Source organism: Salvia splendens, chromosome 1 (assembly GCF_004379255.2).
Source record: "Salvia splendens isolate huo1 chromosome 1, SspV2, whole genome shotgun sequence".
Lineage (NCBI taxonomy): Eukaryota > Viridiplantae > Streptophyta > Magnoliopsida > Lamiales > Lamiaceae > Salvia > Salvia splendens.
In genome coordinates this window covers 46639796-46661750 of record NC_056032.1, presented here as the reverse complement: position 1 = coordinate 46661750, position 21955 = coordinate 46639796, and the positions used below count along the sequence as shown (strand labels likewise).

The following is a 21955-nucleotide window of genomic DNA, read 5'->3' as shown; positions in this document are numbered from 1 at the left end:
TGATTCAAATATTTTAGACACCCTGCAGTTGGCCAAGCAATTAAGCAAGCTGCACAGGGGTATCTGTCACGCTCCAGTTTTGATGTAATGCGTCTTTGGAGTGAGCTTTTATGATGGCTGATTTTCCATGCCCAGAAATGGCTCCAACAACTCTATGGTGTGCCAATACACTACTTCTTCTTCCAGTTCACTTGCAAGATCAGCTGTGACTTCTTGTTTGAGGCATCCAGAATACTTGAATTTGAAGGCAAAGATGATTCGTTTTAAATGTTGTCAAATGTGGGTTGGCAGAGATATGGAACTTGATGTTATTGTCTGCAGGGATTGTGGATAACATGAATTCAAATGCAGATGTGTAGGTTTTGCAGTGCAAGCTGTAATTCGTTTGTCATCGCCTGGCCACACAGCTTAATTTTGGGGGGCCGCTGCGCGCTTGTGTCTGGCCATGCACTGGCTACTTAAGGGGGTTCTCACGATGTTCTCTAGTCTGTTGTGGTATCGATATTTATATTAAATCAGAAGTTGTGTTTAGGTGTGGCCTCATCAGTATGATACTATAAAGGTTCATTATGTTGAACCATAGATATAAAGTAGTTTTTGAGCTAATTACTTTACAGGACATGATGTTTCTAATGCAATTGACATGACATGATCTGTTGTTCTTTGTTACTATTATGTTAAGATCATGTTTTTTAAGATTGGATGAAAGCTGGACACGACAAATATGGTGGGGAATTTGACAAAATTAAATTTCTTTGACACTATAGAAGCAATTGCCCATTATGTTGTCACTTCATTACCCATCTGGACTGTGCTATTGCAATAGTTCTGCATTTATTTGCCTGCGAACATCTTGATCTCTATTTGTGGTGCTGACTCTCTGCTTTCACATGTCAAGTGAAATGTTTGAATCTATCTTTGAACACTAATTGCTACTGCTTTACCTCAACGCTGCAGAACTCTTCTTGGTGATGGAGGCACAAATTGAACCCTTAAATATTGTATTACTCATTACTCGTTAGCTGCTGATAATCATAGGAACAAACTACATATCATGTCTTCAGCTTGTATTGTGTTTCTAGTGCTATTTGGTAATATTTAATTTTTTGTGTCTATGTTTTCTCCACCACCTCGACATGGAGTTTTTCTTGCACGCAACTCTATATGCAGTTTTTGTTGAGGCTGTGGGTTAGATATGTAGGTTGGGGGTGGCTGCTGCGCATGGACCATTGCACAAAATCCATGGTTGGAAGGTCCTCAGCCTATGTGACTTTAGTGTCTTGGACATGTTGCAGCGCACAGGCTGTAATCGTTTTATGTCAATTATATTGAACTTTGTTGTTCAATGTGATGCTCTTTCTTGATCATTCACTAGGAGAGCACGAATTGCAGTGAGGATAGGAATTGTTGTTCAATGTGATAGTTGGAATTATTGTAGTTTGTGATCCTTAAGACTATATATATAGTTGTTTATGTGTGTCATTCTATGCTTGAAATTGGAGCAGGGATGCCTTCAATTACAGAACCGAACCAGTAGAGCCAGTATGCTGATTTCAGCTCAGCCCGCGAGCCCGGCCAGTCCCTAACTTGAATTCTCCTTTTGGTCCTGGTGAGTACTCATCACAAAAATATGAAGATGATTTTATATGAAATACAAATTGAAAATTTAAATAAATGATTTGAATAAGTAGCAGTAGCAGTAGCATAGTAGAATGAACGTACTAGTACATCGAAATGGTTTGGCATTTAGGTTCTTGGCTGTGAGCTCAGATTGCGACACTATATACAGATGGTTGTTCACATGTGGGGAGCAATTCTCGCAAATGATGGCCTCTATTTATCATCATTATTTTTAGATGCCTTTCTTTTCTCAATTATTTTCTTATTGTAATCACATGCAAGTTGAGACCCTTCCAATGTTGCATTACCACTTACCACTAATTTAGTCTTTTATTTTGAATAAATTGCCAAAAATATTTCAAAGTTTGGTCGATTTATAGTTAATTTAGTTACTCCTAATTTTGGGAGTATTTTTTTTCATTTGTCTTATTGATTTGGATTTGAGTATAGTCTAATACTTACTACTTATATTTCATATTTTTTGAACTATATACAATTATGCATTAAAAGTACGGATTTCAACCTCTACCGTCATGAGTGTCAGTCACAATATCAATTGAACTTCAGCCAAATTACTTTATGTTTAATGTGAAAAAGATCCATAGCCACTATTGGTAAAATCACACAATAGAAATAGATTATAAAATAAATATTAGGTAATGATTAAAAAAAACATTGATGGATACTTAAACCAACTAATCCAAGTCAAATACATTAAATTATGGATTAATGATTTTCTTATTTTTAATTCCCATGCTAGACAAGTTTTGCCAGCCGCCCATAAACCTCCCACTCACCTTTTTTTCTCTATTTAAAATCAAGTACTGCTAATAATATACTCGTATTTTGTATGAAAAGTGTCATGCACCTCCCCAGTTTCTTACTTTCTTTGTTTCGTTTAAAATAATGGCCCCATAATTGTATTTCGTGTAGACTTCAAACTCTTATTTGTTGCATACACGTGTATAATTATGCTTAAATAACTCCTAAATTTCATTGTGTTTGACAATTTTCGCACCATATTTCGTCCCAATTAAATTAAATAAAGCATTACTACGATTAGGTTGTAAAATTCATATGATTCTAACGTCTAGGACCTTTAATATTTTCAACATGGCAGCTACTTAATTATCTTGCCGTATTACATAATTAAATTAGTTTTTTGCCAATTACATTTTTTTTCACCATAATTACTAATATAACCTTTTTTTTCAATTGTCGCATAATCTCAAATTTAGAAAAAATTATGCTGATGTGCCTGACAGAAACAAAACATTTAGATAATTTTAATAAATCTAGTTAGCCAACTCTTTAGTGTTTTTTATATATGTAAATATAAGTACTACTTAAAATTATACTATAATTAATATTTTTAAAATTCGAAAATTGATCAAAACTTAAAAATTTGGCCAATAAATGATTTTTATTTCGAATAATAGTAGATCTCACAATCCTTCAAATCAATAATAAATGCTTTAAGTATTCAATCATTCAATATTTCGACCCTGCCCACAAAAAATATTAAAAAAAAAACAAAACAATAATCAGACCTCGAAAAAAATGGCTGACACACAAAATAAAATCAGAAGAAAAAGCATACACCACACGGCACGCGCTGGCGTAGGGAAATGAAACCACTCGCGCGGCGATTGAAGGAGATCCCCACATGGGATTGTCTGGGCGCGTGCGAAACAACAACGTTATCGCCAAAGTGGAAATTGGAGTTCCCAATTCCATGAGGACGTTTTGGCAGAGGTGCTTGCACATCGAAACCAGAGAAAAGAAGACACATGCCCTTTCTACGGTCAAGATTCCATCTTCCTTCGATGCCAGCCGTTGATCTACCTAACCATAGTTAAGCTTCCCCCTTCTCTCTTTCTTTTGTCTGATGATGAGATGGATGAGAGAGTGTTATTTCAGCTTTATCCCTTTAACATGACTGAATGAGGTTAGAGAGAGAGAGAGAGATGGAGATGAGGATATATTTTTTTTGCTGTACAAACTCAATTAATTGCTGGATCTAGGTTTTCCTTTTTTTTTAGTTCCAATTGATTTTGGATCTTTTAGTTAAATAAATCGATTAATTGGGGAAGTTTTTTTCCAATCGGCAGTTGGATTTGGTGTTGAAGATCTTGCTCTATCGAGATTTTTTACCTTTTGATTTTTTTTTCTCTCTGTTCAACTTAGTAATCATCACCTTTTGATTTTTGGATGATGATGGTGATAAGTGAGCTCAGAATAATCTCTCTTTCCATTATCTTATAGTTTTTCAACTCTATTCCCCTTTTCAACCTCCCAAAACAGTCGATTTCTTCAATTTCCTCTTTCTCAGCTTCTCAGATCTGCTTGTTGCTGTGAGATTCCACCTTCCTATCCGCCGAATCACCACCACTTTCAGATCCGAAAAATTTGGGTTCTTCATCGGAAAATCAGAGGATGTGTCTGTTTCAGTTTCAGAGCGTGATGAATTACTTCCCGGAGGAAGTGCTCGAACACGTGTTCGATTTCCTGACCTCGCACCGCGACCGGAATGCGGTGTCGCTGGTGTGCAAATCGTGGTGCAGCGTGGAGCAATTCAGCCGCGAGAAGGTGTTCATCGGAAACTGCTACGCCGTGAATCCGGAGCGGTTGATTGCTAGGTTTCCGCGGCTCCGATCGTTGACACTGAAAGGGAAGCCTCATTTCGCGGATTTCAATCTGGTGCCTGATGGCTGGGGCGGCCACGTGTACCCTTGGATCGAGGCGATGGCCAAGAGCGGAATCAATCTAGAGGAGCTGAGGTTGAAGAGGATGGTGGTGTCGGATGAGAGCCTCGAGCTGCTTGCGAAATCTTTCCCCAATTTCAAGTCTTTGGTTTTGGTCAGCTGTGAAGGGTTCACAACCGATGGTCTTGCTGCCATTGCATCCAATTGCAGGTCTATTTTTGGTTTTCATGAATTCGATTAACTTCTTTATTCCCTTTCGGCTGTGTGGTAGTTGACCTGCTATTTTGTGCTATCGGGATAAATTTGGTATTTTTTGGATTTGGTTTGATGGATTAAATTAAGTTGTGAGATTTCATGGTATACAGTTTTTTTCTTGCTGGTTTGAGCAATTGGAACTAGCTGGGCTTGAGTTATTTTTTTCATGCTGAACATGTAGTTAGTTGTTCTGCTATGCTGTTTGTGATTCAGGTTTGGTGTGGAATATAAATATGGTCATGATTGTGGATAGTTAGGAGTATAATTTCAATCAAGTTCTTGGCTTTTATGGTATAAGTAGTTTTGTTGCTGTTTTGACTTTTGCTGTTAGTGATTTTTGTTTAGTGTGGAATATAAATATGATCATGATTGTGGATGGTTAGTATGAATTCAATCAAGTTCTTGGCTTTTATGCTCTAGAGTATTTTTCTTGCTGCTTTGAGCAATTGGAATTTGTGGGCTTGAGTTTTTTTATACTTAACTTTGTAGTTGATCTGTTATGCTGTTGGTGATTTTGGAATGGAATATAAATTTTGTGACGATTGTGGATAGTACGAGTTTGAATCTCTTTCTTTATAAGAATCACAATTTTGTCAATTGAAGGTTTGTAGTGGATTAGATTTGTGGTCATAGGAGTGTTTGCTTTGAGTGGTCCAATCCATAAAATCGTAATGGCTAAACTGCCATTTACATTGATGGTTTGGTTAGTTTTGGACTTGTTTAATCCTTCAAAAACTCGATCTTATCACACTAAACTAACACCTCGTGTAATATGTGGAGTCAGGTTTTTAGTTGTTTATACACTCAAGTTGTTCCTCACACTAAACTAACACCTCGTGTAATATGTGGAGTCAGGTTTTTAGTTGTTTATACACTCAAGTTGTTCCTCTGTTAGTTCGAGGATATTGCTTCTCGGTTGTTGATGACTCGATCTTTCACGACAGGTTTCTCAGGGAGCTCGATCTGCAGGAAAATGAAGTTGATGATCGCAAGGGCCAGTGGCTCAAGTGTTTTCCCGAGAGCTGTACCTCTTTGGTCTCGTTAAATTTTGCATGCCTCAAGGGAGAGGTTAACGTTGCTGCTCTCGAGAGACTGGTTGCAAGATGTCCCAACCTTAGGAGTCTAAGACTGAACCACACAGTGCCTCTGGAGGTTCTGCAGAAGATTTTGGTGCGAGCTCCTCAGTTGAGTGATTTGGGCACTGGCTCCTTCACCCATGATCCGGACTCGGAGACTTATATCAAACTGACAAATGCTATGAAGAATTGTCATTCAATTAGAAGCTTGTCAGGGTTTCTGGATGTGAATGGACGCTGCTTGCCTGCCATCTACCCAATCTGCACCAATTTGACCTCGTTGAACTTGAGTTACGCCCCTGGAATCTTCAGTAATGAGCTTATAAAGCTAATCTGTCACTGCAAGAAAATAGAGCGGCTCTGGGTTTGTTTTTCAATTCCTGTTGAGCTTGTTTCGTTGTAGCTACTTGTTTCTCTTTTCTTTCCCTGTGATTAATTGAGGTTACTTTAACTACACAGATTTTAGATACCATCGGAGATAAAGGACTTGGTGTCGTGGCCAACACATGCAAGGAGCTACAGGAGTTGAGAGTCTTCCCATCTGACCTCTATGGCGTGGGAAATACAGCTGTAACGGAAGAAGGGCTCGTTGCTATATCAGCTGGATGCCCGAAACTGAACTCAATCTTGTACTTCTGTCAGCAGATGACCAATGCTGCCCTCATCACAGTAGCCAAAAACTGCCCTAACTTCATACGTTTCCGGCTGTGCACCCTTAACCCAATTGTACCTGATGCTGCAACCAACCAACCACTCGATGAAGGTTTTGGGGCGATTGTCCAGTCATGCAAGCGCCTGACACGGCTATCAGTCTCAGGCCTTCTGACGGATCAAGTCTTTCTTTACATAGGCATGTATGCTGAGCAGCTTGAAATGCTCTCTATCGCGTTTGCTGGTGACAGCGATAAAGGGATGCTCTGCGTGCTCAACGGGTGTAAGAAACTGAAGAAGCTAGAGATCAGAGACAGCCCGTTTGGTAACATGGCACTTTTATCGGACATGGGGAAGTATGAAACAATGCGATCCCTTTGGATGTCCTCATGTGAAGTGACCCTCGGAGGATGCAAGACTCTGGCTGAGAAGATGCCGCGGCTCAATGTTGAGATAATCAACGAGGCTGGTGAGGGGGACGGCGAGGCCACCTATGATAATAGGCATAGAGTCGAGAAGATGTACTTGTACCGGACGCTTGTTGGGCCTCGGAAGGATGCCCCGGATTTTGTTTGGACGCTGTAAATGCAGCAGCCGGAGCTTGTTGGCTCGTATGTATTATTTAGCTCTAGGTTGTTAATTTAGACACTTCCTGTTTATGCATTTGCTAGTTCACTGATGGCTTATTGTTGTTATATATGGAGGGGGATATTCATTTGACTTCAAACTATGTATCTTGCTTTCGTTTATATCCACTATTTCTCACCTCAATATCTCTCTCTATTTATACACTTCTTGCATCCTGATGTGCCTAGTGCACTGCAATTTTAAGCACGCCTAATTTTTTTCAAACTCCTAATTTCTTAGTTCTTTTTTATGGATGAATAAACAGACAAAGTGGTAAGAAAAAATGGCAATTGAAACGCCCGCAAACCAAGAACTATACGAGAAGACAATCCAATTGTATTTCCACGAGGTTCTATACGTCCAGAATCCAATTCAACAGTACTTACATATTGCCAAGATTACAAATACAGTTTAGTTTACTTAATGACAAGAATTATACGAGTAGACATTGTCATAAAACAAATAATAGTATTTCCATGAGGTCCTCGTCTTGCACAGTAAAGTCCATCACTCAGAAGCCGCATTCTTCCAGCACGCAACAGCAACAAAGGGCAGCAAGACTGCTCATTAAACAAATCACCTTCACAATTATGATTTGCTTAAGGTGCTTTTGAGTTGCTAAGAAAGGGTAGACTAATTACACAAAATTAAGATTAAAAAAAAGCTACTAGTAACTAGTCAGATGACTAAGATTGTAGACTGGTGGTAGCAACATTTCACATATCAAGCAATATTCATAACCTTAATTGATTAATTTCCAAGCAAGGATTGTATTAAAGAGTAGCATGGCTGAACAGAATTATATTCTTGAAAACATTTAAGCACAAAACGCAATGTGATGAAAGTAACAGTTTGAATCTCGATGAGGTTTACTCTTCTCCAAGACAATGTGATCAAATGGTTCATAAAACACACTGTCGGTATATCCTCATGATTGAATCCTTCACAAGCCACTCACATTAGTTCTCTAGAGTACCCCATCATCCCTAAGAATTAGTACCACCAGCTTTAAATCATGAACCAGATTAGTAGTTCTCTAGAGCCCCATCATCCCCAAAAATAAATACTTGAAAATTTCAGTACATCAGGCATTAAACCATGAACCAGATTATTACTAGTTCTCTATAGTGCCACATCATCCTCAAGAATAAATACTCCAAAAATTTGTAGCACCAGCACTAAACCATGAACCAGATTATTATCAATGAATTGTATCCAACCAAAATCAGTTAACTTAGTTATCTACTAGATAATGGCCATCAAACAAAGCTCAGAAAGCTAGTTCATACTAAACTATACAGGAAAAGAACCACAATGCTCGACGAGTCTAAAAGTATTTCAAAGGCCATTAAACAATTATCCCAAGGTCACACTAAGTTTATCTGTAAATATGAACAGTCCCTCAACCAAATATTGCACTCCTATCTTTCATCTTTTTTGCACATTCTGAGGCTCACTTAAATTCCATTAACCTAGATTAATTTAGCTGGAACAGTTCACTCATACAACATGAACATACAATCACAATCACAATCACAAATTGATCCAACCCTAAATCTTAGAGACAGAAGTAGATAGAAAATTCAGAATTAGCATACCAGCCTCGGAAAAAGGAGGAACCATCATCGTGATCACAATGGTGAACGTGGTAGGAAGGCGGAGATCCATGATTGAAATATCCTTGATATCCACCACCGTGCTGCTGCGGCGGAGGCGGAGGCGGAGGCGGGTACGGATACCCTGTCGGCCGAGGGGGCGGGTAAGGATATCCCTCGTGCCGTGACGGAGGCGGATATGGATAACCCTCGTGCCGTGACGGAGGCGGATATGGATAACCCTCGTGCCGTGACGGAGGCGGATATGGATAATCCTCGTGCGGTGACGGAGGAGGATACGGATACCCCTCTGGCGGTGGCTGAGGTGGCGCGGACGGATACGCCGACGGCGGAGGGTACACCGTCCCGTACCCTGAATAATAGAACAACACAATTTCGATTAATTGTGCAACTTTCAATCAATCAATTTCGAGCGAAACGCATTGTTGGTTGAAATTAAAATTGAAATCAAAACATCAAATTTTTATAGAATTGAAGAAAATTGACCTGGAGGAGGGTAATCTTCGCGCGGCACTTTCTGATAACTCATCTCCGATCCAAACGCCTAATTCTCTCCTCGAAATTGCACAGTCGATTCAAAACCAGTCGACTTTGATCAACAGCCGATGAGGATATATAAGATGAAGACGTAAATTTACGGGGTAAATACACTATTATTATAAAATAGGTTTCACCGATGTTTTAAATATATACAAAAAGTTTTAAGTTATCGTAGTATTATACAAAAAGTTTTATTGGTATTTCAAATTAGTACATCTGTTAAATATTAATTATTTCTTAGTACTATTTTTTCATCGTATTTGCATGATACTCCTGAAAATAAAAATCGTGATGAACACCTAAAATTGAATAATACTTGCATTAGTGAAATAAAAATCGTGGTAAACACCTAGAATGAAATTCCATTTTCATTAAAATAATGATTAAAATGAATAATACTTGATGAGTGATGGCACACCATTGCTGCTAGTCTAAGTTGAACAGCAATGAAGATGGATTTTTTTGCCACATCCTGCCTCGTTGCTGCTGTATGCATTTCTTCCTTTTTGTCTTGTTGCTTTGATTTGCCTTGTTGTAGAGTTTCACTTTCGAATTTTTTCATTGTTTCAAATATTTAGTATTAAACTGAAGCAGATGCAGCGTAGCATTACATTCCTCTATTCAGAATGGATTGTTAACCCCATTGCTTTATGCTCTAAAAAAATCCCATCATTTTTTTCTTTGCTTTCTTGTTTCTGATACTGCTGTTTCCACTGCTTCTCATCTTTCTTTGAACATAAGGTCTCATTGGATTTGATAAATATAAAAATAAGAATTTATGGGATGTCAAGCATGAGAAAAGTGGTTTGATTAATACTCATTAACGGTGTTAGTGTTATTTGACGAAATGTACTAATTTGAAACACTAATCAAACTTTTTGTATGATATATGCTAACTTAAAATCTTTTGTACTAATTTGTAACATTGATGAAACATTTTGTATGCATTGTGTAATTACCCCTAAATTTGCAGCATTAGATACTTCTAGTTAAATTCAATAAAATAAATTTAAATATTAAAAGAATCTATGTAAAATGTCTCTGGCCTGAAAATTTGGGCCCACCTTGGCTATAAATATGGGCCTTGAATTTGGGCCAAACCTGAATATCGGATGGTGAAAAATACTACTCCTATGTGGTGATATTAACCTTATGGAATAATATATCCGTTCCTAAGTACTGAAACCATTTTACTATTTTAGTACGTTCCATGCCAGTGGAGTCATTTTCTCTTTTAGTAAAAAATTAACTCATTTCTTTTTACTTATTTTATTTTCTCTCTCCATCTCTCTACCTTTTTCATTTCTTATTTTATTCTTCTTTTACTTAACTCACTTAACACTATTTTTCTGAATCTCCGTGTCGTAAAGAAATGTCTCTACTATAGAACGGATGGAGTATGAGATTAACCTTCTCAAATGTCAACTTTCTGGCCGAGTCAAACTTGGGTCAGGTTTGTCCTGCACTCACTATGCGCATTATTGGTCTAACAAGCATGCGCAAACTCTAAGTCATTCCGTCTCAATTTCTTAGTCTTCACTTGACAATTTTTGTTATTAACTTAAATAAGATGGAATATTTTGTAAGATTTATGTAAACTAAAGTTTTTGAATATTAATTTAAAATATTAGTGATATATTTTGTGTATAATGCAATTATCCCAACAAAATGTGTCTAAAGTGTAAATTGATTAAACATACTAAGCAAAGATCGTTCTCAGGTGTGCACACATGTCAAAAAATCTTCAAACAATATATCTCACCATTAAAGTAATCCTAATTGTTTATCAAATCACGATCAAGTGTTAAACTATGTAATAAATTTTGTAAATCCAATAATATTTTAAAATATTAAAAAATACTACATCTCACCAATAAATTAATCCTAATTGTTGCCCGTTTACCCAATTCACATCATGTGACTTGTTTAATACTCCCTCCGTCCCGGGCTACTCGCTCATTTCCTTTTCGGCTCGGAGATTAAGGAATGAGTGTATAGGAAAGTCAAAAATGACGGCTGTAGGTGAAATTTTTTACTAGAAATGGAAATAGTGCAAGTAACTTGGGACGCCCAAAAAGGAAATAAGTGCGAGTAGTGCGGGACGGAGGGAGTACTATGAATCATTGACGTCTCAATCTTACATCTAGAAGATTGATTAAATCAAGAAATATGTGACACCCCCCAAAAAAAATCACACGGCTAAGCAACAAGTACTACTACTACTCTATATTTAAATAATAATTATTAAAATACTTATGAACATTCAAAGGTCAACAAATGCGTCTTCGCGCCGTGTTGATTCACTCCATCAACCTATATAAATACCAATATCCTCTTCAAATCTTCGACAATTCATCCACATTATTCATCATCATCTTTCAAAAAATCAACACTAATCCAACTTCCAAACCAAACTCAACCAACAATGAGCGGCAAAAATCAAGAATCCCAACCCATCCATTACCCTCACATCTCTCCCTCCAACACCCACGAGACGGCTCCGGAACCGTCTTTCTCAGCTCCGGGGCCATCTTCCCCTGCTCCTGCCGATGCCGAGAAGCGGGTAAATCAAGAATTCCAACCCATCCAATACCCTGAGATGGCTCTGGGTCCGGAGCCGTCCTCCCCTGCTCTGCCTGACACAGAGAAATGGGGGACCCACGTGATGGGCACGCCGGCAGTGCCGACGTGTCATCCAAACAACCAAAAGGCAGCTATGTGGGGTGTAGCCGATCAAAAGGACTACCAAAACCATCATCAACCCTATATCCAATATACCCCTATTGACAAAAACAACTCAACTCCATTCAATTCAGTTCTCCACAAATTCAACGCGTGGAGCACCAAGGCTGAGGCCACAGCTAACAACATTTGGAATAATCGTAAGCAACTTTTCTTTTTCGACATGAGATTTTAAATAGTACTTAGAGTACTACTTTTGATACGAGACTCATTTTCCATTAATAATATTTCAATTATTTTTTTTCTTTTTATCTCTATATTACTTTACCAATTATGCATTTAAATACGTGTTCCCTCGAAAGTTATTAAAGTTCTTACTTTTATGGTACTGAGTTAGTATATTATTTTGTGCATTAAGGAAAAGATAATACTCCTAAAACCGAAGAAAGACATTAAGTAGAGAGATTGGTGTTTCCATTTCTTCATTACATTTTCGTGTGTGGATGACATGTATTTATTTGGCACGTGTGTAGTGAAGACGGGATCGTCTGTGTCGGGAGCAGCGTGGGGGAAGATGAACTTGGGCGCCAAAGCAATCACAGGGGGTGGATTTGAGAGTCTTTACAAACAATCTTTTGCTACTTATCCAAACGAGACACTCAAAAAGACATTTGCTTGTTACCTGTCCACTTCCACCGGTCCGGTCGCCGGAACCCTCTATCTCTCCGACATCCACGTCGCATTTTGCAGCGACCGCCCCTTGTCCTTCACCGCACCCTCCGGCCAAGAGACTTGGAGTTATTACAAGGTACAAAATTTTACTTAGGGTAAATTTTCAAAATGTAATCGACTTCTAGTCTGTCTTGCATAGCAATTTAACATTTTACTATGTCAAAAAATGCATCACAATTTAACATTTGATGGATCCTGAGTTGAACTCTCAGATGCATAGGAATTTTCATAGTAATTTTAAAGAATAATTAAGCAATGAGTAAGTGATAAAAATGGTGCAGATTTTGATACCATTAGCAAAGATAGGGAGCGTGAATCCAGTGGTGATGAGGGAGCATCAAACGGAGAGATACATACAGTTGGTGTCAACGGACGGCCACGATTTCTGGTTTATGGGATTTGTCAACTACGAAAAAGCCACCAACCATCTCTTTGACGGCATTTCTAAGTTCGCGGCAGCCGGAGTTCCTGTGTCTCAACCTCCTCGGCCACCCGGAGTTCCCACCGCTCAACCTCCTCCGGCCGGTGGGCCAAAGTATGCTTAGAGCAACGGCCTATATGGTCTGCATTGAACATTGAGTTCCAGACAACATTTGCTATTTCATTTTTACAGTTTGAGATTATCATTCCTTTTATTTATATTGGTATTTGATTTTCATTACTTTCGTTTCTATTGGCTTCTCTATTTTCTTATAATATACTAACATCATATACTATTGATGTGTGACAATATTAATGATTTGGGATTTACATAAGAAAAATATATACCTAACCTTGGAGAATCTTGAACTTTACAAACTGTTCATCTACTTATGTAATTATGTTATAGAAAATGCAACACAAATAAGCAATAGATAATGGAACCATTTGAATGAACTCATGATCACAAATTCACACTACAACACAACTGTAAATTCACTGCAAATCTTCATGATCTAAGGACTGAAAATAATTCGTATTTTTTTTTAAATCGTGAAAACTAAAATCACGATCATTGCAATGAACTTATAAAGTCACCACTGCATTAAATTAACTGCACTAAAAAAAATAAAAATTTTGCACAATTCAAACATGAAACTCGTTATAAATTAGGACATGACACAGATGCATTCCACCTTTTAACTTTAGAGAGCTCTCAACAAAAGCAAAACATCAATATGAAGACTTTTTATGGATAGTTTAAATATCAAGCGAGGCCGGCGTACTATCATGCTATCTGACATCTAGTGTCTAATGCTACAAGTGTGAAAATTGTACGAACAAAAACAGAACCCAAAAACTAGTAGCACCAGTTACAGAGTAGAGGGCGATGAGGTTGCAACGCACATTAGCTTGTTGATTAGCGCTTCTTCTTGCTACCCTTGGCACCACTGGATGGAGAGGCCACCAGGTACACGAACAAGACAACAATGATTACCACCGAAACAAGGGATCCGTATTTAGCCAGCAGCTTCTGCGAGTGTGAAAAATAGTTTTTCAATGATTGCAGCATTGAGGACATTCATTAATCATACATAAATTATTCCTATCCCCACACCAATGTCCACATTTCCCATATAAGCAAAGTTTGTGCAAAGTTGGGCAGAAATAGCAATCTCACGTGTCAGATCAAGGATGGACTATCTAACTTAAAAGAATCAACGGAGAGAAATAAACTGTGTGTCGTACCTTTGCCTAAATTATTTCAGGTGACCCCATAAATCAATTCCATTCCAAGATCACCACAAGGAAAGAGTAGAGAGAGGAAGTATTAGTTAGTAAATATGAGAAGTGAAATTATCGAGTAAAATTTTATTAGAACTTACCCAGTCAAGCTTCTTCACCGGAGGCCTATCAGCTAGGATTTCAAGTGGTAGGATTGGAGTTGAGAATGCCTCCTGAAATGTCACAGTTTAGAAATAACACACTTTCTAAATTTGTACATAGTATATTTTTTCAGAAAAATAACAGACCTGTAAGGTGGATTTTGTAGGAACACGATAAGTTACTACTGCTGGTGGACTATAAAAAACAGTTTTTGTTTTCGCCTCCAACTCAAAGGAATGTGATAGAACTACCCCACTGAAATTATAAACATTAACAGCAAAATGAAAAACTAACAAAAAAAGGACTAACTGCAGTAATAGATTAATCAAAGGAATATCATTTTCGCTCAATAATGACTTACACATCAAGCCTTTCCCATGAGACTGAAGTGTTACCAGCGACAATGCCAAAAACATCACTAGACCAGTTATCATCGTTAAGTGTCACGTCGTAAGCAGTCCTAAACATGCAGAAGAGTATTGCATTAGAACATCATTGTAGGATACTGTACAACTGTCAGAGCACAATAGGAATTAAGAAAGAGGTTGATTTCATTTAAGAACAGCAGAAGATGTGATCTACTATCAGTGGATTCATTAATACTCCTTTCCATATTAGGGAAACTCATTAATATATATGAAAAAAACACAACAAAATATGTGAATCTGCATAGATACTCTCTCCTCCCATCACAACAAATTCTATACCTTGTTACTAATATCCTACAAAGTCAATCATCAAACTGCCTCTGTACTAACAAGGGGGGCAAATAATAAAAGTCCAGCTCATGGATCAAGATTAATAGTGCAATAATCATTTTCAAGTTTCCAATGGATCGGGTAACATCAAGCACTCATTGTCTAAAGTCAATTAGCAACTAACTGTAGATGGAAGTCTCTTTGTACTAGATTAAGTGAGTTTGCACATTGCAGTAGCACACCTATCAAATTCAATGGGAACTGCAGTTACGAATTAGGGATCCTCTATAAAACCCTAATTAAACCTCAAAGTTAACAATATAAACCCCCAAAAAACATTGATCAGAAGCATTTATTAAGTAACCATAAACCCCCCAATAAATATCATAAAATTACGTTGCAGCAACGGAATTACTCCGCTGGATCACAGCAATCTAACAAAATCACCATCAATAAACACAGATCTGAAAGGAAAGCGGAAGTAAAACGAAGTATAACATACGCGGATCCTTGATTGTAGATATCGATGGAGACGGAGACACGTTCAGAGCCGGATTTGAGCCTAGTGAGAGAGGCCTTCTTGTGGGCGACGATGAATGGAGCTTGGGAGGTGGCGATCGTCGACGCCGCCAGCAACAGAGAGGCGAGAATGAAGATCGGGAAGCCGAAATTCGAATTCGCCATCAGTGCTTTGAAGGAGAGGAGAGGAGAGGAGAGGAGAGGAGGAGGAGGAGGAGATCAGAAGAGAATTGGGATTCAATTTCAGAGCTAGGGTTTACCTTTATCGTAATTTCCGACCACTATTCAATAATTTCACTGCCTTATTTCTTCCTCGCGACAAATGTACAGTAGTATTTTAATTGACAAATTGCTGCTTGGTTTATTTCTATTCAACTCGATGCCAGGTGCAAAATAAACGACATATATTAATGTTATGTTTGAATTCGGATACGATATAATATTAATTATTATTGGGAGATTTTTCTATATGTTTTAATTTACAATTATTTGGTTATATTAATGTTATTTCAGATTTTTTCAGTTTGGAAAGATTTTTATTGTTCAGATTGTGGTTTTTCTATATTACTTTTTCAGATTATTCGATTACATTCATTTTTAATTTTCGCTAAGATTTTGAATTTTTGGTTTGATTTGAATAAAACAACTAAATCAGAAATTAAATGCTCACCCATAATTGCAACTACGTGCTAAGCTTGCGACCGCGTTAAGCAAGCACTAAGCGGGTGGCTTCAACACAATAAGCATGCCATACCCATGCGTACATGTGTGCAAGGGCATCTACATGTACTCAAAGCAGGCCCGGTCCTGAGTTTTTATTGGCCCGGGGCGGAACTAAAAGAGGGGCCCCATAATAATACTATAAACTAATAGTTTAACAGTGGGCTCTTGTTTCTTGCTTGGACCTGGCCCAGTAGCATGTATATACTCATATATGTATTTGGATTTTGGAGGCCCCAACGTTTTGGGGGCCCGGGGCGGGGGCACTGCTCGACCCCCCCAGGGCCGGGCCTGACTCAAAGACAAGGCCGTCCACAAAAAGTCTCAACAACGAACCTAAAGTGACAAAACATACCAACACCAACACAAAATCAAACAACTCACTCAAGGATAAAGCTCTCAAACCTGAAGACCATTCCCTAGTTCGCTCGAGCTATGGGTCCTGTCTTTTGTCTAACCATCTCTTCAAATCATTGAACTTTTTGAGAGCTTGTTATGAAGAGAATGGTATGGAGAATCATGGCACAAACCTCGAGTCCATAAGCCAAGCTGCCAAAAAAGTTTCATTTTTTCAAAATCCCAATTTGGATTCAAGCCTTGAAAAACCATCTTATTATGGATTATTCCAAATGGATCATGTAATGACAAAGAATAGTGACATTCAAATCTTCCTGTCAAACTTTACAAAAGGCGCCCCATTCCAAGAGATAAGACTTGTCTTTGTTTGGTTTGGGAGATAGTAAGAAAAGTTCCATTGATGGGAGTAGTAGTACTACAAGCTGCTAAAGAATCAGCATTTAAAAAAAAGATAATCAATGGTTTCACTTTCATCCCCTCCATAGTAGTAGTACTATATTTGGGAGATAGTAAGAAAAATTTCATTGATGAGAGTAGTAGTAGTACTCCTATATTTGTTATCTTACATTGATGAGAGTAGTAGTACTAAAAGCTGATGAAAGCTAGTACTCCTCATCAAAAATTTAAAATTCCTTCGTATAAAAATTTACGGCAATTTCCTAGAAATTCTCAGCTCCTCCTCCCCTGACGTGTGTCGAAGCATGTTTTTCCTTCGAACCACTCTATATCAACTACTCTCTCCGCTGCTAATCCAACGTACGCATATTATTGGATTTCGTCCAATGAGAACGCTACTATTATCTAAATTCTTGCGCAAATATAAGAATATTGCATTCAAGTGTAAAGTTATTATATTTGCAAAAAAACAGTTTATCGACTTATCATTCGAGTTTTCCCCGATCATTCCCCTCAATTTCATCCCATATTCACACTACAAAATCCACTACTTCACATCTCATTGTTTGTTCGACCCATTTGATAATCTATTCATATATTCCGCCCTTCAGGTTCACGTCTGAATTGAAGGAAGCTACCGACAGACACGTAGGCAAGATTCTCTCCCTCTCGAAGTGCAGGCAGCCCACCTGTTCGATGAAATGACCTTTCCAGCTGCTGCCCAATGAAGCTGCTCCTGTGTTATTGTTTCTCGTGATATCTTTCCTGCCATCCCACCGATGTAAACAAGCATTCCATCTCGGAAATTCAGTCCACTCGAGTCTCCATTTATTCGCTCGCCAACTGTTAAGGTACTTTTTATTGCATTGATGGGAAAATGAAGCCTTAAATGAAGGAGAAGAGCAAGTGAGATTAGCCAAATATCAAAACTAATTTAACAGAACCCATGCATTTCCTCACATCTTTCTCTAGGTGAAGTAAGCTAGCTGTATAGATGGAATTTCATGGAAAAGTAGGCCTAGCATGATTAAGAAGAGCAAGTGAGATTAGCCAAGGAGACTGCCTACATCCAATTACTACATCAAAAACTAATAATTAAACTTACTTTTTGATGTGTAATTTGGCATAGGCAAGTCATCCTTGGCTATCAAACTCTAACTCTTATCTTCATGCAAGAACTCATTTCCTCATATAGTACCCTCTCCATCTCTCTCTCTCTCTCTCTACGCAGAGAAGTTGCATTGATGGAAAAAGAGGCCTAGCATGAATGAAAAGAGCAAGTGAGACTAGCCAAGGAGACTGCCTACTTCCAAACACATCAAAAACTAATCAATTTAATTTTTGATGAGTAATTTGGCACAGGCAAGTCATCCTTGGCTATCAAACTTGAACTCTTATCATCATGCAAGAACTCATTTCCTCATTTAAAGCTGTATTGATGGAAAAGTAGGCCTAGCATGAAATGAGAAGAGCAAGTGAGATTAGCCAAGGAGACTGCCTAAATCTCAAAACATCAATGATTAACTAAACTTAACAATTGATGAATTTGACACAGGCAAGTCATCCTTGGCTATCAAACTTCAACTCTTGCCCTCATGCAAGAACTCCCTCTCCTCACATAGTGAGATGTACACACACTCCATTGATTTTCCTGCTTATGATCATTACACTGCATTCCTATTTATAGCTGAGGGGTGACAGCCATGCATGATTGACTACTTTTTTCTTTTTTGGTAACTCTCTCTAATTTATTCTATTTTTGTCCATTCCTTTCTGCAACATTATCCCATTGCCCATATAAAGAATATATTCTGCATGGCCCCAGTGTCTTCTCTTTCTGCACCATGCATGTATATGATTATCTGAAAATAATTGCTCACCAATTTATTTATTTTCAAGAAAATAAAAAATAACATATACATCTGCTAATTTATAGATCTTATATATTATGCATATCGATCATATAAACTAATCCTTCAAATTTTATAAGTTCAAAGATGGTTGCATGTCTATTAGTCAAATTTTATAAAGAGTTATTATGTCAAGCTCAAAGTATTTATATTGCTATTGTAAAGATAGGTTTAAAAATAGTCACAAAGATTAACAAATACTACTCAAAAAAATTAATCATTTGGCTTAAAATACTATTTTTCCTTTAGTTCACATGAATTACTCCTAACGTGAATTAGCATTACTTCTTCATTTATAGGGTCATTTTTTGACTAAAAACTTTGTAATTGTGAATCATTATAATAATACTATTAGTTTAATTTGCACTTTTATAAATTGGTTTTGAAAAAGAAATGTCAAATAGAAAATATTGATACTTGAAGTAAGAGCATTCTTAGCCAACAATCCATGCAACTTGTCATGATACTTCAACAGGAATACATTATTATAATATGTAATTTTTGAAGTTGCCAAAACAACAGTATTTTATTTTATACTATTATATTGTTTTATTTTATAACAAGTTGATTTTGTCTATTGTAAATTACTACAATCGGCTAATAACTAGTGAGTGTGTATACTTTAATACTTAATTAATGATACAAAAATACAAAATACTATATATTTTCCGGATTTTAGATTTGACCTTGAGTGGTCACATCATTTTTTGTTATGTGGACTGCATAGTAATTCCATTGACCAGTTCAATTCGTATTTTTCTTATTAAACTAACTCGTGGAATTGGGTTGACATTTATTTGGAACGTATATATAGAATAACATCTATTGTAAAGTAGCATTCAAATTTGACTACGATTATTTGATCCTATAGAATCAATTTGATTGTGTGCCAAAAGTCGTAACTCGTGTCTCATTCTGATGTGTTGGAATTAATTCTTTGATCCCCACTTGAATTTTTCAACCAATGGCTCTTCCCACTTATGAAATTTTAGTTTATCCACAATATTATTTCGTATTATATGTATCCAACCTTATATAATTGTTAATATAATTATGGAGTAATATATTTATACGTGGATGAAGATATTAAAATTACTTTATAGTATTGGTAATGAAGCTTAGGGCACTCAAACAATCTCCAAATATAAAAGAGGCATAAATAAATAGATAAACAAATATATAAATTAACTAAAGCATTAAAATTACTCCAAAAAACAAGTACTCCTAATTTATATATATATAAATTATTGAATACTCCTAATCTAATCTTTCTTCATAACCGACCCAAAGTAAATACCCCAATTATGATTCGGGTCGCAAAAGAATATATCCCAACTGTCCATTGGGCAAGGGTTTTATCTACCAAAAATGAAAAAAAAAACTAAGTGGATAACATTTCACGGACGAGCAAAATGACAAAAGCGGACAACATTTCATGCACATATCAACCAAATATGCCCAGCTACCTATTTTGAGTATTTTATGGCAAAAATTTACGATTCCAAACCAAGATTCAGACCCCAGCTAGAAAATGGTAAATTTTTGAGAAATCTCAGTGGTGACGATGATATCATTTTTAAAACTATTAATGATCATTATCCTTCTTACATCATCTGGTAAATTATTAATTTAATACTAATTCTGCAAATAAACCTGCACACATAAACATTAATTAATACATCCAAATCAAATAATACTACAATTAGATGATTTCTGTGAATATTTATTACACTCCAGATTGCATGTTGGTGGCTCAAATCTCATCTCATTAGATTCGCTATTTCAGACCATGTTTTATTTCTGGATTTACCATTTTCGATGAATAAATTAACATGTAATCCCTCCAGCTTTTCTCTACATAATAATAATAATAATACAAAAAAGCATATTTCATAGTTAATCGTGAGAAATTAAATTAGTACCGTGTTTATAATATTAAAATCCAATTAGTATGTGCAACTTGAATATAAATATTATAAAAATGATACAAAAAGCATATTTCATACTACTAATTAATATGGGAAATGTAAACAGTGCCGTGTTTATAATATCAAAATCCAATTAGTATGTGGCGATGAAATCAAGCAATTTTTGGACCGAAAATCAAGTGTTGACAAATAGACATAAAATAATGTGAGAAACGAGGGGATTGATAATAATGTGTGGAGTGAAGCTTAAAAAGTTAGTGTGATTTAGAAGTGAGGTTGCGTTGATTTCCTTCTAACAAAGATTATCATGAATTAATAGTAGTATATATTAATAGTCCATCAACTTATGTACTCCTATAATCTTCTTTTTATATTCTTTTTATTTTATTAAAAGTATTAATATTATCTATATGCTCAAGGGATTTGTACTGACTACTCCTTTGTTAAATATTGGTTTATGCACCTCAAACAATAATGTCTAAGTTCCATGCCGCTAGGACAAAATCTTGAGGGTGTTGAGCATGAGAAAGTTGCATGTTTACGTATGCTTGAGCTCGATATTCGTAATCCATACACACATGACATTGATTTATTTATGAGATATATTCATAATTATTACTGTATAACAAAATTATCAACATTTAAAAAGTTTGTTTTGTATCAGATAATTAGTGAAATATTATAACTATAAATTTTAGATACGCATATTATAATAAATAAATTAGTATAATGACATGTGTCAAGCATGGGCCCATGAATAGTCCCATAACTAAAAAAATTTCTTATTTTGTCTGTTTGTCGCAAAATTATGGCGGGGGAAGCAATGGGCATGGGTGTAGCAGCACCGGCAATATTAATACGCATTAAAATTTTATTTTAGTTGTATTTCTCATGAAACTCTTATTACCTTCGTCACTTTTTCTGAGAAAAAATCTTATTTTATTATTTAATACTTACTATATTAATTAATACAGATAATAATGAATCATTATTTAGATATATATGTCTTGCCTACAATTTCATGTAGCCAAATTTGTTCTAAAAAAAAAGAGTTAGACCAACAAAACATGACACTGGGAGTGGTATCAGATCTAGCTTTATAGTACTAGTAAAGAAT

General features: G+C 36.6%; 4 protein-coding genes across 5 annotated transcripts; 2 read left to right on the top strand and 2 right to left on the bottom strand.

The window, feature by feature from the left end:
* Positions 1–3352: 3352 nt before the first annotated feature.
* On the top strand, positions 3353–7078 carry LOC121756670 (protein AUXIN SIGNALING F-BOX 2-like). Its single transcript, XM_042152164.1, has 4 exons — positions 3353–3474; positions 3953–4535; positions 5525–6020; positions 6116–7078. Exons 2-4 carry the CDS (start codon positions 4057–4059, stop codon positions 6890–6892), a joined length of 1752 nt encoding a protein of 583 aa, XP_042008098.1. The 5' UTR covers positions 3353–3474; positions 3953–4056; the 3' UTR covers positions 6893–7078.
* A 170-nt stretch (positions 7079–7248) lies between these two features.
* LOC121802672 (cysteine-rich and transmembrane domain-containing protein WIH2-like) lies at positions 7249–9198 on the bottom strand. 2 transcript variants are annotated; one of them, XM_042202357.1, is made up of 3 exons: positions 9037–9198; positions 8533–8902; positions 7249–7514 (listed from the first exon to the last, which is right to left on the bottom strand). In XM_042202357.1, exons 1-3 carry the CDS (start codon positions 9077–9079, stop codon positions 7511–7513), a joined length of 417 nt encoding a protein of 138 aa, XP_042058291.1. In that variant the 5' UTR covers positions 9080–9198; the 3' UTR covers positions 7249–7510. The 2 variants fall into 2 exon arrangements, with proteins under 2 accessions (XP_042058291.1, XP_042058285.1); XM_042202351.1 differs by having other exon boundaries at positions 7249–7494.
* A 2254-nt stretch (positions 9199–11452) lies between these two features.
* Positions 11453–13177, top strand: LOC121756638 (GEM-like protein 5). The gene is made up of 3 exons (XM_042152162.1): positions 11453–11972; positions 12306–12580; positions 12786–13177. Exons 1-3 carry the CDS (start codon positions 11516–11518, stop codon positions 13047–13049), a joined length of 996 nt encoding a protein of 331 aa, XP_042008096.1. The 5' UTR covers positions 11453–11515; the 3' UTR covers positions 13050–13177.
* Positions 13178–13592: 415 nt separating this feature from the next.
* Positions 13593–15867, bottom strand: LOC121756654 (translocon-associated protein subunit beta-like). The gene is made up of 6 exons (XM_042152163.1): positions 15511–15867; positions 14672–14770; positions 14457–14565; positions 14310–14381; positions 14173–14178; positions 13593–13957 (listed from the first exon to the last, which is right to left on the bottom strand). The coding sequence occupies exons 1-6, from the start codon at positions 15690–15692 to the stop codon at positions 13844–13846; spliced, it is 582 nt and encodes a 193-aa protein (XP_042008097.1). The 5' UTR covers positions 15693–15867; the 3' UTR covers positions 13593–13843.
* Positions 15868–21955: the final 6088 nt, after the last annotated feature.

Coding starts and splice junctions, on each gene's coding strand:
- LOC121756638 (XM_042152162.1), top strand. CDS start 11,516: ATGAGCGGCAAAAATCAAGAATCCCAACCCATCCATTACCCTCACATC. Junction 11,973..12,305: donor TAACAACATTTGGAATAATC/GTAAGCAACTTT, acceptor GCACGTGTGTAG/TGAAGACGGGATCGTCTGTG. Junction 12,581..12,785: donor AGACTTGGAGTTATTACAAG/GTACAAAATTTT, acceptor AAAATGGTGCAG/ATTTTGATACCATTAGCAAA.
- LOC121756654 (XM_042152163.1), bottom strand. CDS start 15,692: ATGGCGAATTCGAATTTCGGCTTCCCGATCTTCATTCTCGCCTCTCTG. Junction 14,566..14,671: donor TCATGGGAAAGGCTTGATGT/GTAAGTCATTAT, acceptor TTATAATTTCAG/TGGGGTAGTTCTATCACATT. Junction 14,382..14,456: donor CTACAAAATCCACCTTACAG/GTCTGTTATTTT, acceptor GTGACATTTCAG/GAGGCATTCTCAACTCCAAT.
- LOC121756670 (XM_042152164.1), top strand. CDS start 4,057: ATGTGTCTGTTTCAGTTTCAGAGCGTGATGAATTACTTCCCGGAGGAA. Junction 4,536..5,524: donor GCCATTGCATCCAATTGCAG/GTCTATTTTTGG, acceptor CTTTCACGACAG/GTTTCTCAGGGAGCTCGATC. Junction 6,021..6,115: donor AGAAAATAGAGCGGCTCTGG/GTTTGTTTTTCA, acceptor TTAACTACACAG/ATTTTAGATACCATCGGAGA.
- LOC121802672 (XM_042202351.1), bottom strand. CDS start 9,079: ATGAGTTATCAGAAAGTGCCGCGCGAAGATTACCCTCCTCCAG. Junction 8,903..9,036: donor CGAAGATTACCCTCCTCCAG/GTCAATTTTCTT, acceptor TCTATTATTCAG/GGTACGGGACGGTGTACCCT. Junction 7,495..8,532: donor TCCTCCTTTTTCCGAGGCTG/GTATGCTAATTC, acceptor TTTAATGAGCAG/TCTTGCTGCCCTTTGTTGCT.